Below are 25,613 nucleotides of genomic sequence, written 5' to 3' on the forward strand. Positions count from 1 at the left end.
AGGATAATAAGAAGAGTTTTTTCAAGTATGTAAACAGCAAGAGGAAGACTAGGGATAATGTGGGTCCCTTGCTGAATAAAGGGGGTGTCCTGGTCACGGGAGACACTGAGAAGGCAGAGATATTGAATGCTTTCTTTGCTTCAGTCTTTGCTTCAAGGACACTCCTCCAGGACTCCTTGCCCCTAGCAATAGGACAAAGGGTCTGGGAAATGGAGGGCTCCCCCCTGGTGGACGTGGGAGTGGTTCGGGAGCGTCTGAGTGGGCTCAACGCATACAAATCCGTGGGTCCCGATGGGATGCATCCGCATGTGCTAAGGGAGCTGGCAGATGTGATCGCCAAACCACTCTCTATCATCCTTGAAAGGTCCTGGAGAACGGGTGAGGTGCCTGAAGACTGGAGGACAGCCAATGTCACTCCGGTCTTCAAGAAGGGCAGGAAGGAGGATCTGGGAAACTACAGGCCAGTCAGTCTTACCTCTGTCCCTGGAAAGGTATTGGAGCAGCTTGTTCTGGATGCTGTCTCCAAGCAACTGGAAGAGAAGAAGGTTATGAGGAGTAGTCATCATGGATTCACCAAGGGGAAGTTGTGCTCGACCAACCTCGTTGCCTTCTATGATGGCATCACCAGCTGGGTAGATGGTGGGAGAGCGGTGGATGTCACCTACCTTGACTTTAGCAAGACTTTCAATACTGTCTCCCATGACATCCTACTAGCAAAGCTGAGAAAGTGTGGGATAGATGAGTGGACGGCAAGGTGGGTTGAGAACTGGCTGGCTGACTGAGCTCAGAGGGTGGTGATCGGAGGAGCAGAGTCTGGCTGGAGGCCTGTGACTAGCGGTGTTGCGGTGTTCCCCAGGGGTCGGTGCTGGGTCTGGTCTTGTTCAACATCTTCATTGACGACCTTGATGAGGGAATAGTGTCTGCCCTTAGCAAGTACGCTGATGACACAAAGCTGGGAGGAGTGGCTGACACGCCAGAAGGCTGTGCTGCCATTCAGCGAGACCTGGACCGCCTGGAGACATGGGCAGGAAGAAACCAAATGAGATTTAATAAAAGCAAGTGTAGAGTCCTGCACCCCGGAAGGAACAACCCAAAGTATCAGTACAGGCTGGGGGATGACCTGCTGGAGAGGAGCTCTGAGGAGAAGGACCTGGGGGTCCTGGTGGACTACAGGTTGACCATGAGCCAGCACTGATGTGCCCTGGTGGCCAAGAGAGCTAATGGGATCCTGGCGTGCATTAAAAGGAGCGTGGCCAGCAGGCCAAGGGAAGTGATCCTCCCCCTCTACTCTGCCCTGGTCAGGCCTCACCTGGAGTACTGTGTCCAGTTCTGGGCTCCCCGGTACAAGAAAGACAGGGATCTCCTAGAAAGAGTCCAGCAGAGGGCCACAAAGATGATACGGGGCCTGGAGCATCTTCCCTGTGAGGAGAGGCTGAGAGACCTGGGTCTGTTCAGACTGGAGAAGAGAAGACTGAACAGGGATCTCCTCAGTGTATATCAATATCTGATGGGTGGGGGACAGAAGGATGTAGCCAACCTCTTCTCAGTTGTTTGTGGGGATAGGACAAGGGGCAATGGCTGCAAATTAGAACACAGGAAGTTCTGCACTGACATGCGAAAGAACTTCACGGTGAGGGTGACAGAGCATTGGAATAAGCTGCCTATGGAGGTTGTGGAGTCTCCTTCTCTGGAGATATTCAAGGGCTGTCTGGATGCCTACCTGGGCAGCCTGCTCTGAGGAACCTGCTTTGGCAGGGGGGTTGGACCCGATGATCTTTCGAGGTCCCTTCCAACCCCTACAGTTCTGTGATTCTTTGACTCTTCCAATTCAGACCATTCTGTGATTCTAAATGTTATCCAATTTTCAGGAAGGGAAGGAAATACCACCCTAGTCTCACTTCAGTGCCTGGGAAAATTATGGAGATTATTCTGTGAGATACTGAAAAAAGATGATGCAGTCATTGATCAAGACCAACATGGGTTCATAAAGGGAAAGTCATACTTTACTAACTTAATATCTTTTTATTACAAAGTTATAGTGGACAAAGGGAAGGTAATGGATGTGGTTTCTTTGGATTTCAGTAAAGCTTTTGATACTGCCTCTCACGGTATCCTTCTGGTCAAGCTGTCCAGCCTGCAAGTAGACCTGTACACAATACTGGGGGTGAACAATTGGCTAAAGGGTTGGACCCAAAGAGTTGTAATAAATGGGGTAACATCAGGCTGGCTGCTAGCTCCCCAGAGCTCAATTTTAGGGTCAGTTTTCTTTGGTGTTTTTTACAATGACCTGGACAAAGGTGTTGAATACACACTAAGTAAGTTTGCAGACAGTACTAAATTAGGAGCAGCTATTGATTCCCTTGAGGATAGAGAGACCTTGCAGAAAAATCTTGATGGATTTGAGCTCAGGGCAATTACCAACCACATTAAAATTAAAAACAGCAAAAAACAGATTATGTACCTGGGACAGTGTAATGCTGGATGTACATATAGGCTGAGGGACAAGTGGCTGGAATGTAGCCGTGCACAGAAGGATCTGGGGGATTTGGTTGATGGCAAGCTCTGTATGAGACAAAGATGTGCACTAATGGCTAAAAGGGACAACAGCATCATGGGGTGCATTAAACAGTCTATATAAAATGTCAAAATAAGTCCTTGTCCCACTATACTCAGCACTAGCGCACTAGTACTAGCACACAGTACTCCCCTTGAGTACTGTGTGAAGTTTTGGGCTCCACAATGTAAAAAGGATATAAAAATATTACAATGTGTTCAAAAGAGAGCAACAAAGATGGTGAAAGGACTAGAGGGCATGACATATGAGGAGCAGCTGAGGAGATTTTGTTCAGCTCAGATAGAGACTGAGAGATGACCTCATTACTGTATACAACTCCCTCATGACAAGGAGCAGAAAGGGAGGTGCAGATCTCTTCTCTCTAGTGGCCAGTGATAGGATGCTAGGAAATGGTTTCAAGCTGCATCAGGAGAAGTTCAGAGTGGATATTAGGAGATGGTTCTTCACTAAGATGTCGGTCAAGAATTGGAAAAATTGTTTGTGACTCCACAGATGCATGTAATAGAGAGTACTCTTTCTGAAATGTTATGATATGCCAGTCTTAATAGAAATTATACATCCTGCATATGCACAAAGGTAGATAGATACATAAACGTATGCTCATGCATACACAAATTTTGAGGTAACAAAGTTAAACCTAAAGAAATCCAATCATGTGGCTGATTTACATAGCAGAATTTGAAGTAGATGGTCGACATATTCATACACAGTTCAGATAATTTATTTTTTCTCACATAGCTAGAAAGTCTGCTATGATATTTGAAATAATAAGACATCAACATACTGTTCTAATCTTTCACCTAGAGTTATTTTTTATTTTCTAACCGATACTGAAGGAGCTGGAAGGTAGCTCACAGTCTCTAACGGCAAGTTCACACAAACCTTTATATTTTCTGTGAAACCCTACTCAATGTTGGTACAAAGAATATTGGAAAGATATTTCCTTGGAGTCCTGTACAAAAATTGGGAATGTTTCTGACATTTAGTTATTTTTTTCCTTGACAAATAGTTCAGCAATTAAAGTTCACTTTAAAGTTCACTAATAGATTGTATTATAAGAATATGCATTTATTTTGAGAGTGTTTTTCAGAACATTCAAGCTATGATATAATTATATAATATATATAATATATTATATATAATATATATAATATATAATTCAGGCCCCACAACTCTACAGAAACATTAAAATATCACAATTTTACTACTTATTCATGGTTTCTTTTTTTAAAGCATCTCTTATGCCATCATGAGTACATGAGTTCATGGATTATACCATCATACCATTTGCCGAGGCGATCGGCTCCGGGGCAGACGTGTTCTGCAGCAGAGTGGGGGATCGGGCCAGGCAGGGCTAATTTTTCCGGCATCGAGCCTACTTGAGGGAGCCACCAGGACCCAGCAGCCCTCTTGAGGGAGGCTGACGAGGCGAAGGCAGAGCCAGCAGCGCCCCCTCCCCAGCCGTTCAAAAGCTGCCCCTAGGGAGCACAGCGACCAGGGCGGGCAAACAGGGCGTGGCGCGTCAGCAGGGAGTGGCGCGGCAGTTAGCACAGGCAGGGCGAGCAGGAAGGGCAGAGCGCTCCCCCCGCCCATACGAACACCTCCTTAACCACAGCCGTTAGCTAGGTGATAATGGTCTCCACCAGGCACGGTGCGCTCTCCAGGAAGTCGGTACACACCCAGACCAACTGCCCGTTAAAAAATGCAGCAGTTCAGGTCACCAGATGCAAGGAGTGTCTGAGCCTGTTGCTGCCATCGGTGGGAGGCAGAGAAACTGCATGTGTGAAGTGTGAGCAGGTGGATGACCTGGTCTGCATGGTGGCGGAGCTCAAGGAGGAGGTGGAGAGGTTGAGGAATATCAGGGAGTGTGAGCGGGAGATAGACTGGTGGAGTAACTCCCTGCAGGGCCTCAAGGAGAGGTACCGAGGTAAGACACCCCAAATGGGGGTGGACCCCCTGCCCTGTCGCCGTCGGGCAGAGGGAGGGGACCTGGGAGTTGAGGAGGAATGGAAACAGGTCCCTGCTTGACATCGCAGGCGATGCCCTCCCCTTCTGGCCCCGCCTTCCCAGGTGCCCTTACGAAACAGGTTTGAGGCCCTGGAGACTGAGAGACTGGTAGCTGAGGAAGAGGTAGCAAGTGTTCCCAGGAGGATGCCTAGGGCAAGGAGGTCGACTCCACGCCTCAGGACTGCCTCCACCAAGAAAGACAGGAGGGTTATTGTTGTGGGAGACCCTATTCTTACGGGAACAGAGGGCCCAATTTGTTGGCCTGACCCTACCCGTAGGGAAGTCTGCTGCCTCCCTGGGGCCAGGGTCAGGGATGTTGCCAGGAAGCTTCCCAACCTGGTACGCCCCTCTGATTATTATCCTCTTCTGATAGTCCAGGCGGGCAGTGACAGCATTGAAGAGAGAAGCCTGAAGGCTATCAAATGAGAATTCAGGGGGCTGGGACGGTTAGTGGACGGAGCGGGAGTGCAGGTGGTGTTTTCATCCATCCCTACGGTGGCAGGGAGGGGTACAGAGAGGACACAGAAAGCCCACCTGTTAAACACGTGGCTCCGGGGCTGGTGCCAACGCAGAAATCTTGTTTTTTTTGACCATGGGGCACTTTACTCAGCACCTGGCCTGATGGCCGCAGAAGGGTCCCTATCTTTTAGGGGGAAAAGGATTCTGGGCCAGGAGCTGGCAGGGCTCATTGAGAGGGCTTTAAACTAGGTAAGAAGGGGGATGGGGCTGAAGCAAGGATTGTTGGGGCTGTGCCAGGGGGAACAATGGCAAGGCCGGAGGATAAGGTAATGGCCCAGCTGAAGTGCATTTACACCAATGCACACAGCATTGGTAACAAACAGGAGGAGCTGGAAGCCATCGTGCAGCAGGCAGGCTACGACTTGGTTGCCATCACGGAGACGTGGTGGGACCAGTCTAATGACTGGAGTGCTGCAATGCCTGGCTATAAGCTCTTCAGAAGGGACAGACAGCACAGAGGGGGTGGTGGTGTGGCTCTCTATATTAGAGAGTCTTTCGAGGTTGTAGAACTCGAGGGTAGGAATGACAAGGTTGAGTCCCTTTGGGTTAGGATCAGCAGGGACAACAAGGCTAGCGTCCTGATCGGGGTCTGTTATAGACTGATGAACCAGGATGAGGAGACAGATGAGGAGTTCTACAGGCAGCTTACAGAAGTTGCAAAATCTTCAGCGCTTGTACTCGTGGGGGACTTCAGCTTCCCTGACATATCCTGGAAGCACAACACAGCCCAGAGAAAGCAGTCTAGGAGGTTTCTGGAGAGCGTGGAAGATAGCTTCCTGATGCAGCTGGTTAGTGAACCTACCAGGGGTAGTGCCCCACTAGACCTTCTCTTCACAAACAGAGAAGGACTGGTGGAGGATGTGATTGTCGGGAGCTGTCTTGGGCAGAGTGACCACGAAATGGTGGAGTTCACTATTCTTGGCGAGGCCAGGAAGGGGACCAGTAAAACCGCTGTATTGTTCTTTCGGAGGGCTGACTTTGAGCTGCTCAGGACACTGGTTGGTAGAGTCCCTTGGGAGGCAGTTCTGAAGGGCAGAGGGGTCCAGGAAGGCTGGGCGCTCTTCAAGAGGGAAATCTTAATGGCGCAGGAAGGGTCTGTCCCCATGTGCCCAAAGACGAGCCAGCGGGGAAGAAGACCAGCCTGGCTCAACAGAGAACTGTGGCTTGAGCTTAGGAGAAAAAAGAGGGTTTATAATCTTTGGAAAAGTGGGCAGGCCACTAGGGAGGACTATAAGGATGTTGCGAGGCTGTGCAGGGACAAAATTAGGAAGACCAAAGCTCATCTGGAGCTCAATCTGGCTACTGCCGTTAAAGATAACAAAAAACGTTTTTATAAATACATCAACACAAAAAGGAGGACTAAGGAGAATCTCCATCCTTTACTGGATGCGGGGGGAAACTTAGTTACAAGAGATGAGGAAAAGGCGGAGGTGCTCAATGCCTTCTTTGCCTCAGTCTTTAGCAGCAATACCAGTTGTTCTCTGGATACCCGGTACCCTGAGCTGGCAGAAGGGGATGGGGAGCAGGATGTGGCCCTCACTATCCGTGAAGAACTGGTTGGTGACCTGCTACGGCACTTGGATGTGCACAAGTCAATGGGGCCGGACGGGATCCACCCACGGGTATTGAGAGAACTGGCAGAGGAGCTGGCCAAGCCACTATCCATCATTTATCAGCAGTCCTGGCTATCGGGGGAGGTCCCAGTTGACTGGCGGCTAGCAAACGTGACACCCATCTACAAGAAGGGCCAGATGGCAGACCCAGGGAACTACAGGCCTATCAGTTTGACCTCAGTGCCAGGGAAGCTCGTGGAACAGATCCTCTTGAGAGTCATCACGCAGCACTTGCAGGGCAAGCAGGCGATCAGGCCCAGTCAGCATGGGTTTATGAAAGGCAGATCCTGCTTGACAAACCTGATCTCCTTCTATGACAAAGTGATGCGCTGGGTGGATGACGGAAAGGCTGTGGATGTGGTCTACCTTGACTTCAGCAAGGCTTTTGACACCGTCTCCCACAGCATTCTCCTCAAGAAACTGGCTCCCCTAGGCTTGGACTGGCGCACGCTTCGTTGGGTTAGAAACTGGCTGGGCCAACAGCATCCTGGCTTGCATAAGAAACAGTGTGACCAGCAGGGCTAGAGAGGTGATCGTCCCCCTGTACTCAGCTCGGGTGAGTCCGCACCACAAGTACTGTGTTCAGTTTTGGGCCCCTCGCTACAAGAAGGACATCGAGGTGCTTGAGCGGGTCCAGAGAAGGGCGACGAAGCTGATGAGGGACCTGGAGAAAAAGTCCTATGAGGAGCGGCTGAGGGAGCTGAGCTTGTTCAGCCTGGAAAAAAAGGAGGCTCAGGGGTGACCTTATTGCTCTTTACAGATACCTTAAAGGAGGCTGTAGCGAGGTGGGGGTTAGTCTATTCTCCCACGTGCCTGGTGACAGGACGAGGGGGAATGGGCTTAAGTTGCGCCACGGGAGATTTAGGCTGGATGTTAGGAAGAACTTCTTTACCGAAAGGGCTGTTAGACATTGGAACAGGCTGCCCAGGGAAGTGGTGGAGTCACCATCCCTGGAAGTCTTTAAAAGACGTTTAGATGTAGAGCTTAGGGATATGGTTTAGTGGGGACTGTTAGTGTTAGGTCAGAGGTTGGACTCGATGATCTTGAGGTCTCTTCCAACCTAGAAATTCTGTGATTCTGTGATTCACTGGGCCTCCATCTTTCGCTTTGCAGACACACAGTGTGCTTTCTCTCTGCCACTTGTTGTCCTGAAGGACCTACACTGCTCCCAGACCCAAACCATAGCTGTGGTGTGCAGGGGAATTCCAGGGAGGGGGGCAGCCCACGCTGCCTCTGGAGGCCTCAGGTGGAAGGCCAGCCCTATGTCCCTGCTCTCAGGCACCTGGAGCGCCATTCTAATCCTGGACTCTCCTCCAAAAGGTGCTAACAGAGCTGCCCACCTTGCTCATGTGATCAGGTATGAGCAGTGAGCAGGGAATGGTGCCTCTGCTCATCCAAAGGAAAGAAGAGACACACATGAGGTCGCTTGGAAAGAAACATTTATTGGGAGAGCTCCTGTTCCCTGGTGACTCCAGGCAGGGATGGTTGCAGCTTTCCATTTCTGCAGGAAGCCCAAGCAATCCCCTAATCCCATGGTGAGACTCTGCTTTCCAGCACTGGTTCTCTTCCTGTGAGGCTCCTCACCTCACTTCTTGATGCGGGCAAGTAGGGCCTTGCCTGCATCTCGGAGCATGGCCCAGGCACACTGAAGGCAAAAGCAGATGGGGGTGAGCACACAGCAGAGGTTGCTTGGCAGAGGTGGTGTCTCTGTCCTAGGGCTCCTGTGTCTGGCTGCTGCACGTCTGGGGAGCCGCTGTGTTCCTGATGGCAGGGTCCAGGCAGGGGCTTGCTGGGATGGAAGCCTCTCCTGCTCAACTGGAGGGATCAGTATCACCTTTTTGTACAAACGGATCCCCTCCTGCTGCTGGGTGGCAGCAGCAGTCACCTTCTGGCCCTGCTTCCTCTTGGCTCTTTCCTTGGGTGGATGCCGCTCTCCTGATGTCCTGTCTCTTCCTGCGCCTGGGGTTGCAGCCTCAGATGGAGCTGAAGGCCGGGAGCCATCGCTGCCAGGCAGGTTGTAGTGCGGGGATCTGCTGCACTTGGGGCAGCGTCTCCCGGAGCCAGATCCATCCTGGGTGTGCCTCTTGCTCTTCTGTGATGCTTTTGGTCTTCTGTGTGGTGAGGCAACGGGGTGCTCTGCTGCATGCTCCGTGCTTGAATTCTGCTCCAGCCATAAAGCCAGCAGCTGGTTCTGCAGGTTTTCAGCAGCTGTTCTGGCCATGAAGCAGTCCACGAGTGTTGTGAGCAGCTCTTCCAGGTAGGGGATCTGCATACTGGTCCCAGCAGAGTCTGGAGGCACTGGCAGAGCTGAGGGTGTCTCATCAGAGCAGCACTGTGTCTGTGGGGAACTACTTCTTGGAGAAGATGTCCTGTTGGATGGCAGCTCAGGTGACCACACATCCCCACTGATGCCGCTCTGGCCTTCCTGGGAGTGCTGTGCTTCTCCCATGGGAACATTCTTCTCCAGTTGCAATTCTTGTGTCTCAGTGGAGATGATGGGGCTCACACAGTCCTGTCCTGATTGCCCCTGGGGAGCTCCCTCGCTCAGTGGTGGTGCCTGCTCTTCCTGGATGGAAGGGGAAGTACCTTGACCATCACTTTGTGTCCCAGAGCCCTGATCCTTCTTGGTGCAAGGCATAGTCTTCTTGCTGGTCATGCTGCTGCTTCTGGCTGTTCCTCCAGACTCCCTTTTCCAATGTGGTCTCTTCCCATCCTTCTGAGGCATCCCTTGTGCCACTCTTGAAATAGCTGCTGGCACAAAGTGGGCTGGTGTCTGTGTCCCTCGTGTGCATGTATTCTTTTGGGCTGTGGACTCTTGCTGCAGGCCAGGGGGTCGCACTGCTGACTTTGTGGTGCGCCTGTCCCACTGCTGGAAGGGTGACCAGTAGGGCTGCCCAGTGCGCCTCTGCGAAGATGGGGGCTGGGATTCTTGTTGCTCCAGGATAGGTTCTACGAAGTCCTTCTCATAGGCCAGGACCTTTGCTGGCAGCCCAAAGCACCGCTGTATCTGCTTTTTTATAATGTGACGCTCCAGACGCCTTTTTACAGCCTTATCCAGGAATGGTATGTCCTTCACAATGGGAACCACTAACATATCAGACGTTGGTGGTCGCTGAGGCATTTGAGGAACTGAGGCTGGGCTATCCTGCCAAGAACACACCCCATCAGTCGGCAGCTCCAGTTTCACCTCTTCTTTCCTTCTTGGGGCAAGGCAGTGCACAGTCTCCTGGGTTTCTTGATGTGGGAAAGGCACCTCTGTTTCCCTGGACTGGGAGTCAGGCACCAGTGGAGGTGGGGTGGGAGCACCCTGCTGGTCCTGGACTTGTTTCTCTTGCACCTCCGTTTCCACGGACTGGGAATCAGGCACCAATGGAGGTGGGGTGGGAGCACCCTGCTGGTTCTGAAGTTCTTTCTGTTGCACCTCCGTTTCCACGGACTGGGAATCAGGCACCAGTGGAGGTGGGGTGGGAGCACCCTGCTGGTCCTGAAGTTCTTTCTGTTGCACCTCTGTTTCCACGGACTGGGAATCAGGCACCAGTGGAAGTGGGGTCGGAGCACCCTGCTGGTTTTGAAGTTCTTTCTGTTGCACCTCCGTTTCCACGGACTGGGAATCAGGCACCAGTGGAGGTGGGGTGGGAGCACCCTGCTGGTCCTGGACTTGTTTCTCTTGCACCTCTGTTTCCACGGACTGAGAATCAGGCACCAGTGGAAGTGGGGTGGGAGCACCCTGCTGGTCCTGGAGTTCTTTCTGTTGCTGCTTCACTCTGTAGGCCCTGTGGCAGCTGGCCTTCTCTTTTGTGCAGGGTGGATGTGTGCCCATGTCATGCTGCTCCTCTGGGACAGTACTGGGAAGCAGACAAGGCTGGACTGTAGAAGCTTGAACCATGTCTGCTCCGTTCAGAAGAGTTGTGAGTGACAGCTGTGAAGCACCTTCACTCATCCTGGTGTAAGTGTGGGAGTCGTCCTTGTATGGGATCAGTGGGGCCTTTGAAGAGCAACTGGCGTTTGTTGCCACAACGGCAGCAAGGGAGTTGTCACTCCAAGTGGAAAAGGAGGCCCTTGAAGAGCAGCAGGGATCCATGTCCAAAACAGAAGTGATGGATACATTGCTACAAGATGATGGAGAGGTCTTCGAAGAGCGGTGGGCTTTCATTTTGACGACAGAAGTGCAGGAGTTCCTTCTCCCAGTGGACAGAGACATCCCTGAAGAGGAGCTGGTTTCCGTTGTACTGATGGGATTGAGGGAGTCATCAGTGCACTCAGTAATCTCGAAGCTGTACCTGTGGGAGGAGGAGGAGGAGGGAAAGGCTGAGTCCAGGACTCTTGAGCACTTCAGGGCTCTACTGCTGCCTCAGAGGATCTGGCAGGCAGTGTTACTGCCATGTGGTCCAAATCAGTGTGTGCCAGTGGCTCCCTCCCTGGACCCACCGTGTACAGAAGTTCAGGACAAGTGAGGAATGCTGTCAGGCTCTGAATTTTGCTGGTAAACCCATTGCCTCTGTAATGGCATTGCCCCTCAGACTTGAGGTCCGCAAATTTCCCTGTGTCCTCCCCCAGTCTTTTTCCCCTGACAATGTCCGCTACTCCATCCCCTTCTCCCCTTCTCCTCTTCCCATCCCCTCTTCAGTGGCCTTACATTTCAATGTATCTGTTGAGGTCCTCAAGGATCGTGTTGAACTGTTGGGTTAGTCTAGGCACACCATCCAGCTCCGGGTGTTTGGGACATCTGTGAAGAGGCAAAGCACAGCATTAGTGGGACCTCATTTCGTGGGGTTGACCAGAGAAGGCTGTCACACTCCAGAGCGAATGGCTCCACTTACAGTTTCTTTGAGGGCTGTGAAGAGTCATGGGCATCCCGAACTGTTGGCAGAGAAGACAGACAGTCAGTGGACTGGGAGCCCCTGGTAGGGCAGCTGGCACATGGGGCCAGGCGGTATCTTTCCAGGGCACCTGCCCTTGTCCAGGGCTGCTCACCTCTGCGATTCTCCTGGTTTCTTCTGTAACGGCGTCTTCTCAGCCTCCTTTCCTATATGGGCACAGAAAGCAGCGGGTGAGAGGGAGTCCCCAGTAGCCGCAGCAGCACCCACAAACCCAAGGCATGGCCAGGGCCAGGCCCGTGCCTGCCCCAAGCCTCCTGGCCCAGGCTGGCCAGGCCCGGCTGGGACACGGCCTCCCCTCCCAGGCAGGGCCTGCCTCAGCACCAGCCCTGACTCCTACCTGCGGCTTCGCCCTGGGCATCAGGAAGTAATAGGCAAACACCAACAGAAACAGCCCAGTACATAATGCAAAGAAGGCTTCTGGGCTGGGGTAGAAGCTCATTCTCCAGGCATCAGCCATGCCTGTGACGTGCCACAGAGAGCCAAACTTGGCTGGCATGAAAAGGATCAGGTGGACCGCACTCACGGTCCCCTTGCTCCACCTGCCCAGCTCAAGCTTGTCCCTCTTCACTCGTCAGCTCGCGGCAAAATGGCAGCCATCCTCGCTCAGCCCCGCTTACATAAACCGCCCCCGATTGTGATGCACGTGGACTCAGGGCTGTCATCCCTCACCAGCTGTGATGACAGCAGCGTGCAGCCATGGCAATGTTTGTGATGCAGGCACAGTGGGGATGAGGTGGCCCTCCCTGAGCTGAGCTAAAACCCAGAGATGACCTCATTACTGTATACAACTCCCTCATGACAAGGAGCAGAAAGGGAGGTGCAGATCTCTTCTCTCTAGTGGCCAGTGATAGGATGCTAGGAAATGGTTTCAAGCTGCATCAGGAGAAGTTCAGAGTGGATATTAGGAGATGGTTCTTCACTAAGATGTCGGTCAAGAATTGGAAAAATTGTTTGTGACTCCACAGATGCATGTAATAGAGAGTACTCTTTCTGAAATGTTATGATATGCCAGTCTTAATAGAAATTATACATCCTGCATATGCACAAAGGTAGATAGATACATAAACGTATGCTCATGCATACACAAATTTTGAGGTAACAAAGTTAAACCTAAAGAAATCCAATCATGTGGCTGATTTACATAGCAGAATTTGAAGTAGATGGTCGACATATTCATACACAGTTCAGATAATTTATTTTTTCTCACATAGCTAGAAAGTCTGCTATGATATTTGAAATAATAAGACATCAACATACTGTTCTAATCTTTCACCTAGAGTTATTTTTTATTTTCTAACCGATACTGAAGGAGCTGGAAGGTAGCTCACAGTCTCTAACGGCAAGTTCACACAAACCTTTATATTTTCTGTGAAACCCTACTCAATGTTGGTACAAAGAATATTGGAAAGATATTTTATTGGAGTCCTGTACAAAAATTGGGAATGTTTCTGACATTTAGTTATTTTTTTCCTTGACAAATAGTTCAGCAATTAAAGTTCACTTTAAAGTTCACTAATAGATTGTATTATAAGAATATGCATTTATTTTGAGAGTGTTTTTCAGAACATTCAAGCTATGATGTGACTATAATAATTCAGGCCCCACAACTCTACAGAAACATTAAAATATCACAATTTTACTACTTATTCATGGTTTCTTTTTTTAAAGCATCTCTTATACCATCATGAAGATCATGATGGTACATCAGGTAGAAAAACTGTTTACTGTTTTCAAATGAATTTTTGGATATTTACATATTGCATTTCTCAGCAACAAGGGAAGGGAGAAACTACCAAAGATCACTCTACCCACAAGAAAAAAAAAAAAAGAAAAAAAAAGTGAGAGCTGAAAATCCTGTGCCATTCTCTTACAAACTATAAAAGGTTGACAGACCACTCTGCCTTGTCAAGCAAAGATGTTAATTAGAAACCTAGGTTTGAAAATGGAGATCAACAGGTTGGCCTTCGTAGGTCTGAAAAATACCCATTAGTTTCATTTTAGATTTCATTGCCAGACAAGGTCTCCAAGACTAATCTCACTGAATTTTAACACCTAAAATCAACAGTCTAATCTATATTATGGAGCTTGTTCCTTCGTGAAACAATGAAAAAAAAAAAAAAAAGATTTTTTTTACAGTATGACTCACTTATTGCTGAATAACTCTCTGAAAGTGCTCATTTCTCCCAACATACCACTGAGACAACTTAGGGAAATGTTTGTGAATCTCAGTGTCACTGATTTTAATGAAAAGTAGCTCAGACATTGTGGGGTTTTCTGTGGTCACCGACCTCAGTGAAAAGCTGTTTCTCACTCCTTTCTCTCTCAGCTGCTGTAGAGCAGCAGGATTTTTTTTTCCCCCATTTCTTCCATCTGCTCTCACAGAGGCAGAAGCAACATTGCTCATTGGCTCGACTCAGGCCAGCAGGGTCCCCTTATCTAACACGGAGAAGCTTCTAAACTCTTCTCACAGAAGCAAATCTTATGTCCCCCCTTAACCAAAACCTTGCCACGTAAACCCACTACAAAAGTTCACAGAAAGCAGCGGGTGAGAGGGAGTCCCCAGCAGCCTCAGCAGCACCCACAAACCCAAGGCATGGCCAGGGCCAGGCCCGTGCCTGCCCCAAGCCTCCTGGCCCAGGCTGGCCAGGCCCGGCTGGGACATGGCCTCCCCTCCCAGGCAGGGCCTGCCTCAGCACCAGCCCTGACTCCTACCTGCGGCTTCGCCCGGGGCATCAGGAAGTAGCAGGCAAACACCAACAGAAACAGCCACAGGAAGGCGTATAATGAGAAATAGGTCACCCCAGGAGGTGACCTTCACCCGAGCACCAGGCAGCAGCCAGCCCAGCTGGGCCAGCTCAGTGCAGCAGGGCCATGGCCAGCCCACCCCAGTGCGGAGAGCTGGCCCTGCGCAGGGCCCTGCAAAGCCCCTGGCCTCTCACTAGGTAGGGTTGAACCCCTGGTCATAGGATTTCAACCCCCATGAGCTGCACTCCCCCTTCTGAGAGACCATGAACTTCTTCATGACCCTCATGCATCCAGCGAAGCAACGATGGTGACACAGTGACAATGGTGAATGCCTAAGGGAGCACCCCAGCCAGGAGGAGCACTGCTCCCCAGAGTATGACCACTCAGTGGTCCTTTGCTGAAACGGGAATTAAGGTGGGGAGGGCTCGCTGCGGCTGGGCAGCCAGGAACCCCCACAGCCAGCTCAACTCCCTTACCCTTACTCCGAGTGGTACCAGGGAGATAATGTGAAGGACAACAGTGAGAAAACTCCTGGACTGAAATAAAAGCCAGGTCACTGGTCACAGACTACTTTCACCGGGATGGGTTACTAAGCTTAGAGAACTCAATTTTAAGCACAAAAGTAATGGTTTGGCATACGGAAGTGAAGGTCATAAATATTTTCACACTTAGTGAAATGCAAGTGTGGAAATGCAAGACTTTGCAAGAGCACTTGCAAGAGGGACTTGCAAGAGCTTTTCGCTGGTGTTCCCCTGTGTCAGCTCTCACTGCCCTCTTCCCTCTGGCTTGGGGATCCTGCTCATGTCCTCCTCCTTGGCCTTTTGCTCACCTCAGCACATGCTAGGGCAGGTAGAGCTGCTACTGTCCCAGAGCTCAGGGCTGTCATCCCAGCAACCTCCCAGAACCTTCAGATCACCACCTCCATGCTACAACCCCGACCCTCCTTTAAAGGGAGAGGCAGGGGTTTGGAGGAAATGGGCCCAGCCCATCCCACAGCAAGAAGCAGAAGTCCTGCCCACAGAGGCGCCTGTCTGCTGTTCTGCCTGTCCTAGTGCAGCCAGAACAACAGGCACTTTAACGATACCTTAAAGGAGGCTGTAGCAAGGTGGGGGTTAGTCTATTCTCCCACGTGCCTGGTGACAGGACGAGGGGGAATGGGCTTAAGTTGCGCCACGGGAGTTTTAAGCTGGATGTTAGGAAGAACTTCTTTACCGAAAGGGTTGTTAGGCATTGGAACAGGCTGCCCAGGGAAGTGGTGGAGTCACCATCCCTGGAAGTCTTTAAAAGACGTTTAGATGTAGAGCTTAGGGATATGGTTTAGTGGGGACTGTTAGTGTTAGGTCAGAGGTTGGACTCGATGATCTTGAGGTCTCTTCCAACCTAGAAATTCTGTGATTCTGTGATTCACTGGGCCTCCATCTTTCGCTTTGCAGACACACAGCGTGCTTTCTCTCTGCCACTTGTTGTCCTGAAGGACTTACACTGCTCCCAGACCCAAACCGTAGCTGTGGTGTGCAGGGGAATTCCAGGGAGGGGGGCAGCCCACGCTGCCTCTGGAGGCCTCAGGTGGAAGGCCCGCTGCATTCTGGTGAGGCCGCACCTTGAATACTGTGTTCAGTTTTGGGCCCCTCGCTACAAGAAGGACATCGAGGTGCTTGAGCGAGTCCAGAGAAGGACGACGAAACTGGTGAGGGGCCTGGAGAACAAGTCCTACGAGGAGTGGCTGAGGGAGCTGAGCTTGTTCAGCCTGGAGAAAAGGAGGCTCAGGGGCGACCTTATTGCTCTCTACAGGTACCTCAAACGAGGCTGTAGTGAGGTGGGGGTTGGTCTGTTCTCCCACGTGCCTGGTGACAGGACGAGGGGGAATGGGCTTAAGTTGCGCCAGGGGAGTTTTAGGCTGGATGTTAGGAAGAACTTCTTTACCGAAAGGGTTGTTAGGCATTGGAACAGGCTGCCCAGGGAAGTGGTGGAGTCACCATCCCTGGAGGTCTTTAAAAGACGTTTAGATGTAGAGCTTAGGGATATGGTTTAGTGGAGGACTTGTTAGCGTTAGGTCAGAGGTTGGACTAGGTGATCTTCGAGGTCTCTTCCAACCTAGAAATTCTGTGATTCTGTGAATCTATGGTAGAATATGCAATTCACATGATATCTGTTAAAGTTTTTTGTTTTGTTTTGTTTTTCCATTGTGTGAATTTTTAGAATTTTGCACTTTTTTTTTTTTTAGTTTTATGTAGTTACTTAATTTTCATGTCTTTTTTTTTTTCTTCTCTGTTAATGTAACTCAAGGTAGCAACACCATAAAATTCTTCTCTGTCTCTGCCTTTTCTAATTGCCTTCAGGAGGGAGAAGGATTATAGAATCACAGAATCACAGAGTCATCTAGGTTGGAAGAGACCTCCAAGATCACCAAGTCCAACCTCTGACCTAAAGCTAACAAGTCCTCCACTAAACCATATCACTAAACTCTAAATCTAAATGTCTTTTAAAGACCTCCAGGGCATTCATAAGATAAAAACAGCAGTTCTAAACAAACTTTTTGTTAATGCAATATGTCTCATGGTTTCAGACAGACATTTCAAACTTTACACAATGAATTGCTCGCAGTTTGAAAAGTCACCGACAGGTATATGAATTGATACCATATTTCTTTTTTATGTTCAGATGGTAATTCAAAGGATTATTCAAGAAATTATATACTCTGATTTCTTGAAATAGACAGTTAAGTAGAAGCAATGTTGTACTTATTGCTGGGTTCTTATGATTTTACTGCTTGTAAACTGATATGAAAGACTGAAACAGTAGGAGAGGACCATCTTTACTTAATTTATACAGTTGATTCAACCAAAGGGAACATTTTTTCCCTTTTCTGGGAGTAGAATGGTGTCTTTTGCAGTAACTTTGCACACATGTTCATCATGGCTCATAATGGCGGGTGGTTTCTCATCTTCATACCATCTCTTAATCATAAATTTTCTGTGAATCACGGAATGTTTTCACTTGAAAGATTCACAGGATCAACATCTGTTGTGGAGATTGATACAGCTGAAGAAGACCTAATGCAGACTGTTTAGTGTTACTTAAAGACTGGAGATTGCAGAGAACGCCTTTATACACACTCTCAAGCAATTTATATATCTTCCCCAACTTCTTCCCAAAATTTCTGTTCTATCTCAGTTTGCACTATTCATGTAACCTGTCCTTTTTCCTTTTGTACAGTTTTTAAAAGACAAAATGACTGATACAAGAAAGGAATGACACATGGTTCTATATAATCATGAAGAAAACCACTGCAGAAAAAATGCTTGTTACTTATATACTGTCTGAATGCATGAACTTTGTATTATTTATGAGACAGTAGTGTGCAGCAGAGACTTATTTATTATAAAGTCCCTTTTGCTCATTTGCAGAGTTGTTTGCAAAGAGGTACTTGTATTATAAACAGTAAAACTGTGGGAGAAAAAAAAAAAAAAAAAAAAAGGAATTTTGTTTAAACCAAAACCTTGAAGAAGAAAATCCTGTAGTAGAATCAAAAATTGAATTTATGTAGGAGTTCTACCAGAAGTACGTCGTGTGTCTTGTCATTGAAATTAGCTCATCACTACATTGAAGTTTTCCTGTTGAATCTTATCCAATAGTTTTGCCAATTGCTAGACTGTGGCTTGGGAGATTTCCAGGTTCTGATGTAGAGTGTACGTTTGTTTCTTTATGTTGTTTTTTTTTTTGTTTGGTTGGTTGTTTTTTTTTGTGTGTGTTTTTTTTTAGTAAGAGATTCAAGAACAAATAAAGGCATAGAGTGACAGTGAAAAAAAAGTAATTTACTACAGCACATCTTCCAGTTATGTATAATTTCTTTTGCATGTCATGTTGTTTGCATATGCAGATAGTGAGAATTGGTCTCAGCATGTGTACATGCAGAAAACTTCAAAGTGCTTGGAGCATGTAACCTGTATTTTCACAGTCCTAAAATTCTTAAAAGTTTGACACAGCTAAAAAAATCAAATGTTTATAATGTTAAACTAAAATGATTAGGTTAGCATGCAAATATATTATACAAGAGATCTAATGGCTGGTACCATTATATAAACTTTTCAGATGGACATTTTCTCATTTTCTGATTTCAGGTACTGCTGATTTTTCATAACAGGTATGAATATGGAGGAAGATCAGAAATCAAAATGCACTGTATTCATATCAGACTAACTACCAAATACTGAGTTCAGATGTTGCCAAAAGCTGGAACATAAAGTAACACCAAAATAATAATAATAATAATATTTTATTTTTTTTTAAAGGGGGCTTTTCTTTTTTTTTCCCTAGGTCTAGCTGCTTCTCATTACCTGTTACTCCAGGAATTTGACTGAGATGGCGTCCATCCTGCCTCCATAGGCTAGTAATCCTTGCCAAGGGCAAGTCCTTCTGGGACTGGAAGATGTCTGGATCTATGAAAAGAAAGTTCAATGCATCTGGAAGTTACTAGTAGGCAGCAAAGACAACACTGGAAGAAAACATGATTGAAAGAGTGTGACTGAAAGGTGGGAAATGGATGAAGGAGACTAAGAGAGGGAGAAGGGGGAAAAAAATAAAAAAAAAGATTTGCATAGAGACTATAGGGAAAAGAAAGGGGAAATCTGTGCATACATGTATGTTAGTAGTTTGGAGCTCACCAGAGAAAAAAAAAAAAGGAAGCGATTCTATGATCTTTTTTTAGCACAGTGAGTATGAAGCAAAATGACTGAAATCACCTGAATGGAAATGCCGCTGAAATAATGCTACTGTCTTTCTGTTTGCCAAATAAGCCACCTTTCCCCACCATTTCTGTGTTTGCCAGGTTGTCTTGGCCTATCTGAAACAGTTCAGTGGCATTCCCAGTGAATCCATCTGCCTTTGGATCTCGTCCCACTGGGGAACTATTTCACCAGCCTCTGAAATACAACCTTTCTTGCATGAAACACAGCTATTGTTTAACAGTTCAGAACAACAAGCTGAGGGCAGGAAATGAAGAATAATGTCTCCTCTTGAAACAGCTAATTATACTTGTGTTGATCTAGTGTTAAACTTTTTCTGTTATCATTGGCTAAACAATCTTGTGTATCTTGCCTTTGCTGAGGTTTTCTAGTGGCTTCATCTTGGGCTGCAGCCTGTATTATGCAGAAATGTGAGAGAGTCTTATTTGACACAAGCTGTGCCTTGCTTTTCTTTAAACGCTGCTTGCCAGGATAGCTGTATTTTTAACATCAGGTTACCTTCTTCTAGGATGGCACACCACACATCTAAGAATGCAGGGAAGTTTTAATGCCACCTTGGATAAGTATTGTCAATTAGCAGTAAGATCCTTCCAAGCAAGGGAAACATTAGCCAGTAATTTTGGTAGCAACATTCTGTGCTTTACTAAAAGAACTTCAGAATCCCAGCACCCATCTCTTTTTTAATATCAAAGTCAAGAATGGCTTCCTGAAATCAAATCTGAAGAGGTTGTCTTTGTAGTAGAACCAATGCAAGTAATCAGGACTAATATCTCTGAGGTTCGATTAGCTTAGCGAGCAATATGTTTTTGTTTTTTAAATAAGACAATGTGTAGTCAAGTTACTGAGTCCTTCCTATGGCTGCATTCGTTCATAAGCAGAATCTGGAGGTGCCTTGTCACAAAGCCACCTAAGGTATTCATATCTTTAAAAAAACTGAGATGTTTGTTCTTCAGTGTCTTTCCACAGTAATCCACTTGTGCACAGAAAAAAGCTTCATCCAGCTGGATGAAGATGGGATCCAAAGCTTGTTCAATCAAGTGAAATAGGAACATGGGCTTTGGTTCCTTCATCATGAAAGCAGCTGACCTGCACTGAACACACTACCAGAATTCAGTACAGCAATTACATGTTAAAAGCAGAAGGTAGATGTAATATCCAAGTACACTCTGCAATGGAGGCATACAAAACACATCTGAAAAGCTGTATGGTTACAGCTATGAACTGCCATGCATTTTAGTGTAGCCCATTCAAAAGAATACAGGTGTAGACTGGTACAGAAATCAGAACATCTCCCATAAAGAAAAGTTCTCATGTATCAGGTTTCCAGGAGTTATCCAAAATACATGCTTGGGTGGGAAACTATTATTCATCCTGCTTGAAATTTGAGACTTTCATAATTTCATGAGAAGAGAATGCTTTGTATTGTTTGGGTTTTGTGAAGCTGGATTTTCATGGCAAATATATTGTTCACCCACTGCTCTTCCTTGATAAAAGCAACATTTTTAAATGACAGAAAGTAAATTCCTCTTCCCAGACTTTAAGAGTAGCAGCAAGACCATACATCTGTTCCCAAATTTTCAAATAAATATACTCTCTTTTTAACCTATTTTTCAGTACAAAAGGAAAATCACAGAATCACAGAATTGTAGGGGTTGGAAGGAACTTCAAGACATCATTGGGTCCAGCCCCCTCCCTGCCAAAGCAGGTTCCCTAGAGCAGGTTGCACAGATAGGCATACAGATGGGTCTTGAATGTCTTCTCCAGAGAAGGAGAATCCATAACCTCCCTGGCCAGCTTGTTCCAGTGCTCTGTCACCCTCACTGTGAAGAATTTCTTTCGCATGTTGGTGCAGAACTTCCTGTGATCCATTTTTTGTCCATTGCCCCTTGTCCTGTCCCCACTAACCACTGAAAAGAGGTTGGCCAAATCCCTCTGTCTCCCACACTTAAGATATTTGTAAAGATTGATAAGATCCCCTCTCAGTCTTCTCTTCTCCAAGCTGAACAGACCCAGGACTCTCAGCCTTTCCTCACAGGGAAGATGCTACAGGCCCCATATCATCTTTGTGGCCCTCCACTGAGGATTCCAGGAGAGTCTTTTTTGTACTGGGGAGCCCAAAACTGGACACAGTACTACAGGTGAGGCCTGACCAGGGCAGAGTAAAGGGGGAGGATCACCTCCCTTGACCTGAAGGCCACACCACTTTTAATGCACACCAGGATCCCATTGGCCTTCTTGGCTACCAGGTCACACTGCTGGCTCATGGCCAACCTGTCGTCCACCAGGACCCCCAGGTCGTTTTCGGCAGAGCTCCTCTCCAGCATGTAAAACGATGTAAATCTTTGCAGAACCTTGTATTTATTTAGCAGTCTTCTTGAAATTGGTGCTTATATCAAGAACTGAGTAGCATAGCAGTGGTTTCTGGCTCTGTATAACACCTGGCATCTTTGACTACTTCCATATTAGTGCATTAAATGGGGTCAGATGTTAAATTATTAGCACACCTCTTGGAATAATTTTGATACAAAGTAATACCCTTCTAGATAATGCCACAGTTTTCAGGTCTTAGCTAGTCCTAAAAATAACTGCCTGTTTGGAGTCAGCCACATGTTTTCAGAGAGTAAAACAGTTTAGCTGACTGACCGCGAGTTCACTCACATCAACAGGCCACAGAGCCAGAGGAGAACCCTGGTCCATTGTATTTACTGGTATAAATGTAGCCCCGGAGTTCTGTATCCTAACTGTACATAGTGTTATCAGTAACAGAATATTTGCTCTCTGGATTGTATTGCTATGTGATTAAGAAATATTCTGCTTTTCAGTTATTACAGCAGACTCGGCAATCACCATCATTTGCATCAGCACAGCAGATGTCATAAACAAAAATAAAAATGTTTGATTTGTCTTCTGTAGATCAGCAGAAAATTTGGATAGCTCCCATCTTTTCTGAAGATATAAGTTGCCAGTAAACAAAGGAAAAATAAAATAAAGAAAAGAAAGTAAAGAAAAAAAAATCAAAGAGAGAATTTTATTCAGGGTGACTGCATGACAGATGAATAGCACAAGTATATTTCTCAGCCAGTAGGAAGAAACAGAGGAGACTGACCAAAGGTTATGGCTTACAGGCATAAATTTATCCTCTGTGATGAATTGTAACCAGATCCTACCAGTTTCAACTTTGAAGTTTTCCTGAACCTGTAAGGTTACAGGTCTGAACATATCTCTACCTCTGGTTGGCATGACTCTTGATTTTCTGCATTTTTTAAAATACAAAAATAAAGGAAAGAAACTAAAACAAACAATAACATATTAGGAATTTCAATCTTAAATATATATATATATAATATATATATAAAGATGTATTCCTAAGCACAGTTAATGCTTCTTTAAAAATACAGACAGCAGCTTAATACTACAATCAGACAATCCATTTCACCCATATTTCTTCTAAAAAGCATGTATGCAACTGAAGTATAATAATGACATCTATTCTTGGGATGAGGTATGCATTTCTTCCTCTACTTGTGGAAAAAAAAATAATTGCTTTTTAAAGCTTCACAATTTTCATTCATCCTCTCTGAGCCCAATGTGAAACAAAAAAGCAAACAAAAATCTAGGTATAGACAATGGTGGACAATGACTAAAACTGTCTGCTGTGTTTAGTGATATGGTTTAGTGGAGGACTTGTTAGTGTTAGGTCAGAGGTTGGACTCGGTGATCTTGGAGGTCTATTCCAACCTAGATGATTTTGTGGTTCTGTGATTCTGTTGCTAGTCTTTTCTAGTGAGGGAAATCTATTTTGCTACTAATATTCATCAGTAAAGGTGGTGAATGCTGTTTTTCATGAGTATTATTGTCGGCAGTTCTTTTCAGTATACACACAGAGCACATGTAGGTGAATCAGCCCTGTTATACTGAAGCTTGCTTTTCTCCTATAAGCTGGTCCTTGAAATGACCACAGAATGCTTCTTCTCACAGAGACTAGAAGTATCAGGATCTGCTCACAATGCTGCATAATTTTCCTGCAGAGCTGTATGACGAGATGTGAACCTTGCCTGATATAACTGTGCCAAGAGGAGTTGTTTCAGTAGTATAAAATTTCTGTGTTATAATTTCATTTCACCCAGAGGAGACAGTATTGTTTCATTCTAATATAAAAGGAAACCTTCTTTATGTTGTGTGCTGGAATGGGATTCAGATCAGTTAGTGCAACAGTCTGAAAGTACGGGTCCAGTCTAAGACAGACTTAAACTTACATGTACGTAAAGTCTCTTTCTATTCACTGGAGAAAAACCGGTACCTCTAGAAGACAACTTAGCTTTCCCAAGCCAGATGTCCAAGCGAAGTAGCATAAATCACCCTTTCTCTCTCTGCTGACAATAAAGGGAGCTGAGGCAACTGATTTTGTCAGGGCTGTCTAGCTTTCAGACCTGTATAAGGACATGACAGTGTGTATTGGGTTCAACCAAAGGTCCAGCTTATCCATTTTACAGTGTTCAGCAATAAGCTGTGAGTAAATTCACAGTTAGTATGCAAACATGGAAACATCTGCAAACCTAGCAGTTTATGTCATTTAAGCTCCCACTGTCGGGATGCTTTGTTAGCACACAGCCATTCCTTCACCTGTAGAGAATGTTGGCCTTCATAGTCTTTCTCAGGAATTGTTTGAAAGTGTTTTGTTTGTTTGTTTGTTTGTTTTTGTTTTTTTTTTTAGGGACTAATTCAGTTTTGAAAAGGAAAGCTGGAAAAGCTTAGATGGAAACACCATCACCTTTATGGGGAAGGGGGTGATTAGATGTGGATCTGGTTTGCCTTTATTATTCCCTGTGCCATTCAAACAATATTCAACTACCTGTTAGGACAGCCTGCAATCAGCCTCTATAGTCAACATTGTCATATTGCACAGCAGTTCTGTGCCACAGGAATGCAATATTCCAAACCTGTAGATTCACCACAAAGTTTTAAAACAAACAAACAAACAAAAAAAAAAGCAAACACATAAAAGCTGACAAGCAAAGAACGTTAAAGCTCCAATGTCAAACAACTGAAAGCTGGGGAAAATTTCAAATGAAGCATTCCCCATGCCACATGATGAAATGGACCCTCCTAGCTGCACAGAAAGGATCTAAACTAAGGCAGAGCTATCTTACTCAGAGCTACTGAAAGGAATGATGATATGGCTTTCCCTGGCCTTCCATAGCTGAATTTTTCATTCTAAGAAACTTTTAAAACAGTAGATATGTGCACATGAATTCATCTGAGCAATATGAACTGTATTACGTAGGCAGTCAATCCTCTATTGCTCATGTCCTCAACAATAAGCCTTCTGATAAATCAAGCCAGGAGAAATTGTATGCCCGTAGAAGACAAAGTTATAAGGGCACGTGCCTGACACCTTCAACAGAAGTGGGAGTGACTATGACTGTTGCATCTGGAAGTTAGCGCATAGGTCTCAATGACCTCCATGAAGCTGTCATTTGCCCCGTGGTCATTTAGAGAATTAGAATCCTGATCTCCAGTGAAAAATCATTTATTACATAGAATGAAGCTTTTAAAATGCTGGTAAAATAACTAAGTGTTATTCCCAAAAAGCAAGGGTATTTTGATTAAATTACCTAGGGAAAACATTTATTTTCCATAGGCAATATGGTGTAATGAAAATGTAACATGTCTATTTTAATGTTAAGAATAGTTCTCCTCCCTTAGGATTCCCATTTGTTAGAAAATTCATATTGGGAATATAAAGAGCTGTAAATTTTGCTTCATCTTGATATTAACCCATTGCTCACTTCCATAAATTGTCATTCTAACCAACCACAGTAAGAAAATGACATGGGGTTGTGCACCCTCATCACCTTTGAGGAGGCCAAAGAGATGGGGAATAAGTCAAAAGGGCTTAGATCCTCACCTGAGACATCTCCAGAGTCTGGAAAAAGCACTGGGTTAAACCCTAATAAGGGTGAAGCATCACCCAAACTTGGAGTCTCTTCTATAATAAGCCAAAAGTCTGGTTCTATTGGTCTCTCTTAACTATATATAGCTGGTAGTGCTTCTAAGGGAGGTAGACAGCCAAAAAGCACATTGCTCAGTCATCTTGATACTTTTTTCTTTTTTTTTTTCCTCACAGTATAGACCTATAGAATAATACTCTGAGAGGTAAAAAAGATAATACTTCCTAACATGCCTTGATTAGACCCACATCACTCCTGTCCTCCCAGGAGCATGACCAGCAGAACTGTTTCTCAAGACTCCTGCTTTCTCAGCACAGGAAAACAGAATTGTTTTTATCCCTAAATCCCTCCACTGTTAAAGTTAATCTATAAGCCATATGTGTAAAAGATGCCTTCTAAACTAGTACCCATGCTCAAGTGAATTCTCAAGGACAACCTGTCAGCTGCACATGTGAACTCAAAGACCACATGCAAATGTTTTTCTGAGCACTGACAGGGTCTAAGCTGAGACCCTTTTAGAAATTTGTGTCTAGAGTTTAACAGTTGAAGTGGATGGACTTCTTAATTTAATATTTTCA

General features: G+C 46.2%; 1 protein-coding gene across 4 annotated transcripts in view; it reads right to left on the reverse strand.

Annotated features, from left to right (window-relative positions):
- Positions 1-8,136: 8,136 nt before the first annotated feature.
- The window catches only part of LOC137854797 (apoptotic chromatin condensation inducer in the nucleus-like), a 93,676-nt gene continuing 76,199 nt past the window's right edge, over positions 8,137-25,613 (reverse strand). For all 4 annotated transcript variants that reach the window (XM_068678669.1, XM_068678668.1, XM_068678672.1 and 1 more), the window contains 5 exons: positions 18,677-18,778; positions 11,689-11,740; positions 11,535-11,574; positions 11,351-11,440; positions 8,137-10,994 (listed from right to left, as the gene is read on the reverse strand). In XM_068678669.1, coding sequence (XP_068534770.1) covers positions 8,300-10,994; positions 11,351-11,352 — 2,697 coding nt within the window. In that variant the 5' untranslated portion in view covers positions 11,353-11,440; positions 11,535-11,574; positions 11,689-11,740; positions 18,677-18,778 and the 3' untranslated portion in view covers positions 8,137-8,299. The remainder of the gene's footprint in view (positions 10,995-11,350; positions 11,441-11,534; positions 11,575-11,688; positions 11,741-18,676; positions 18,779-25,613) is intronic.

The sequence above is a fragment of the Anas acuta genome, chromosome 3 (assembly GCF_963932015.1).
Source record: "Anas acuta chromosome 3, bAnaAcu1.1, whole genome shotgun sequence".
In the NCBI taxonomy this organism is placed as follows: Eukaryota; Metazoa; Chordata; class Aves; order Anseriformes; family Anatidae; genus Anas; species Anas acuta.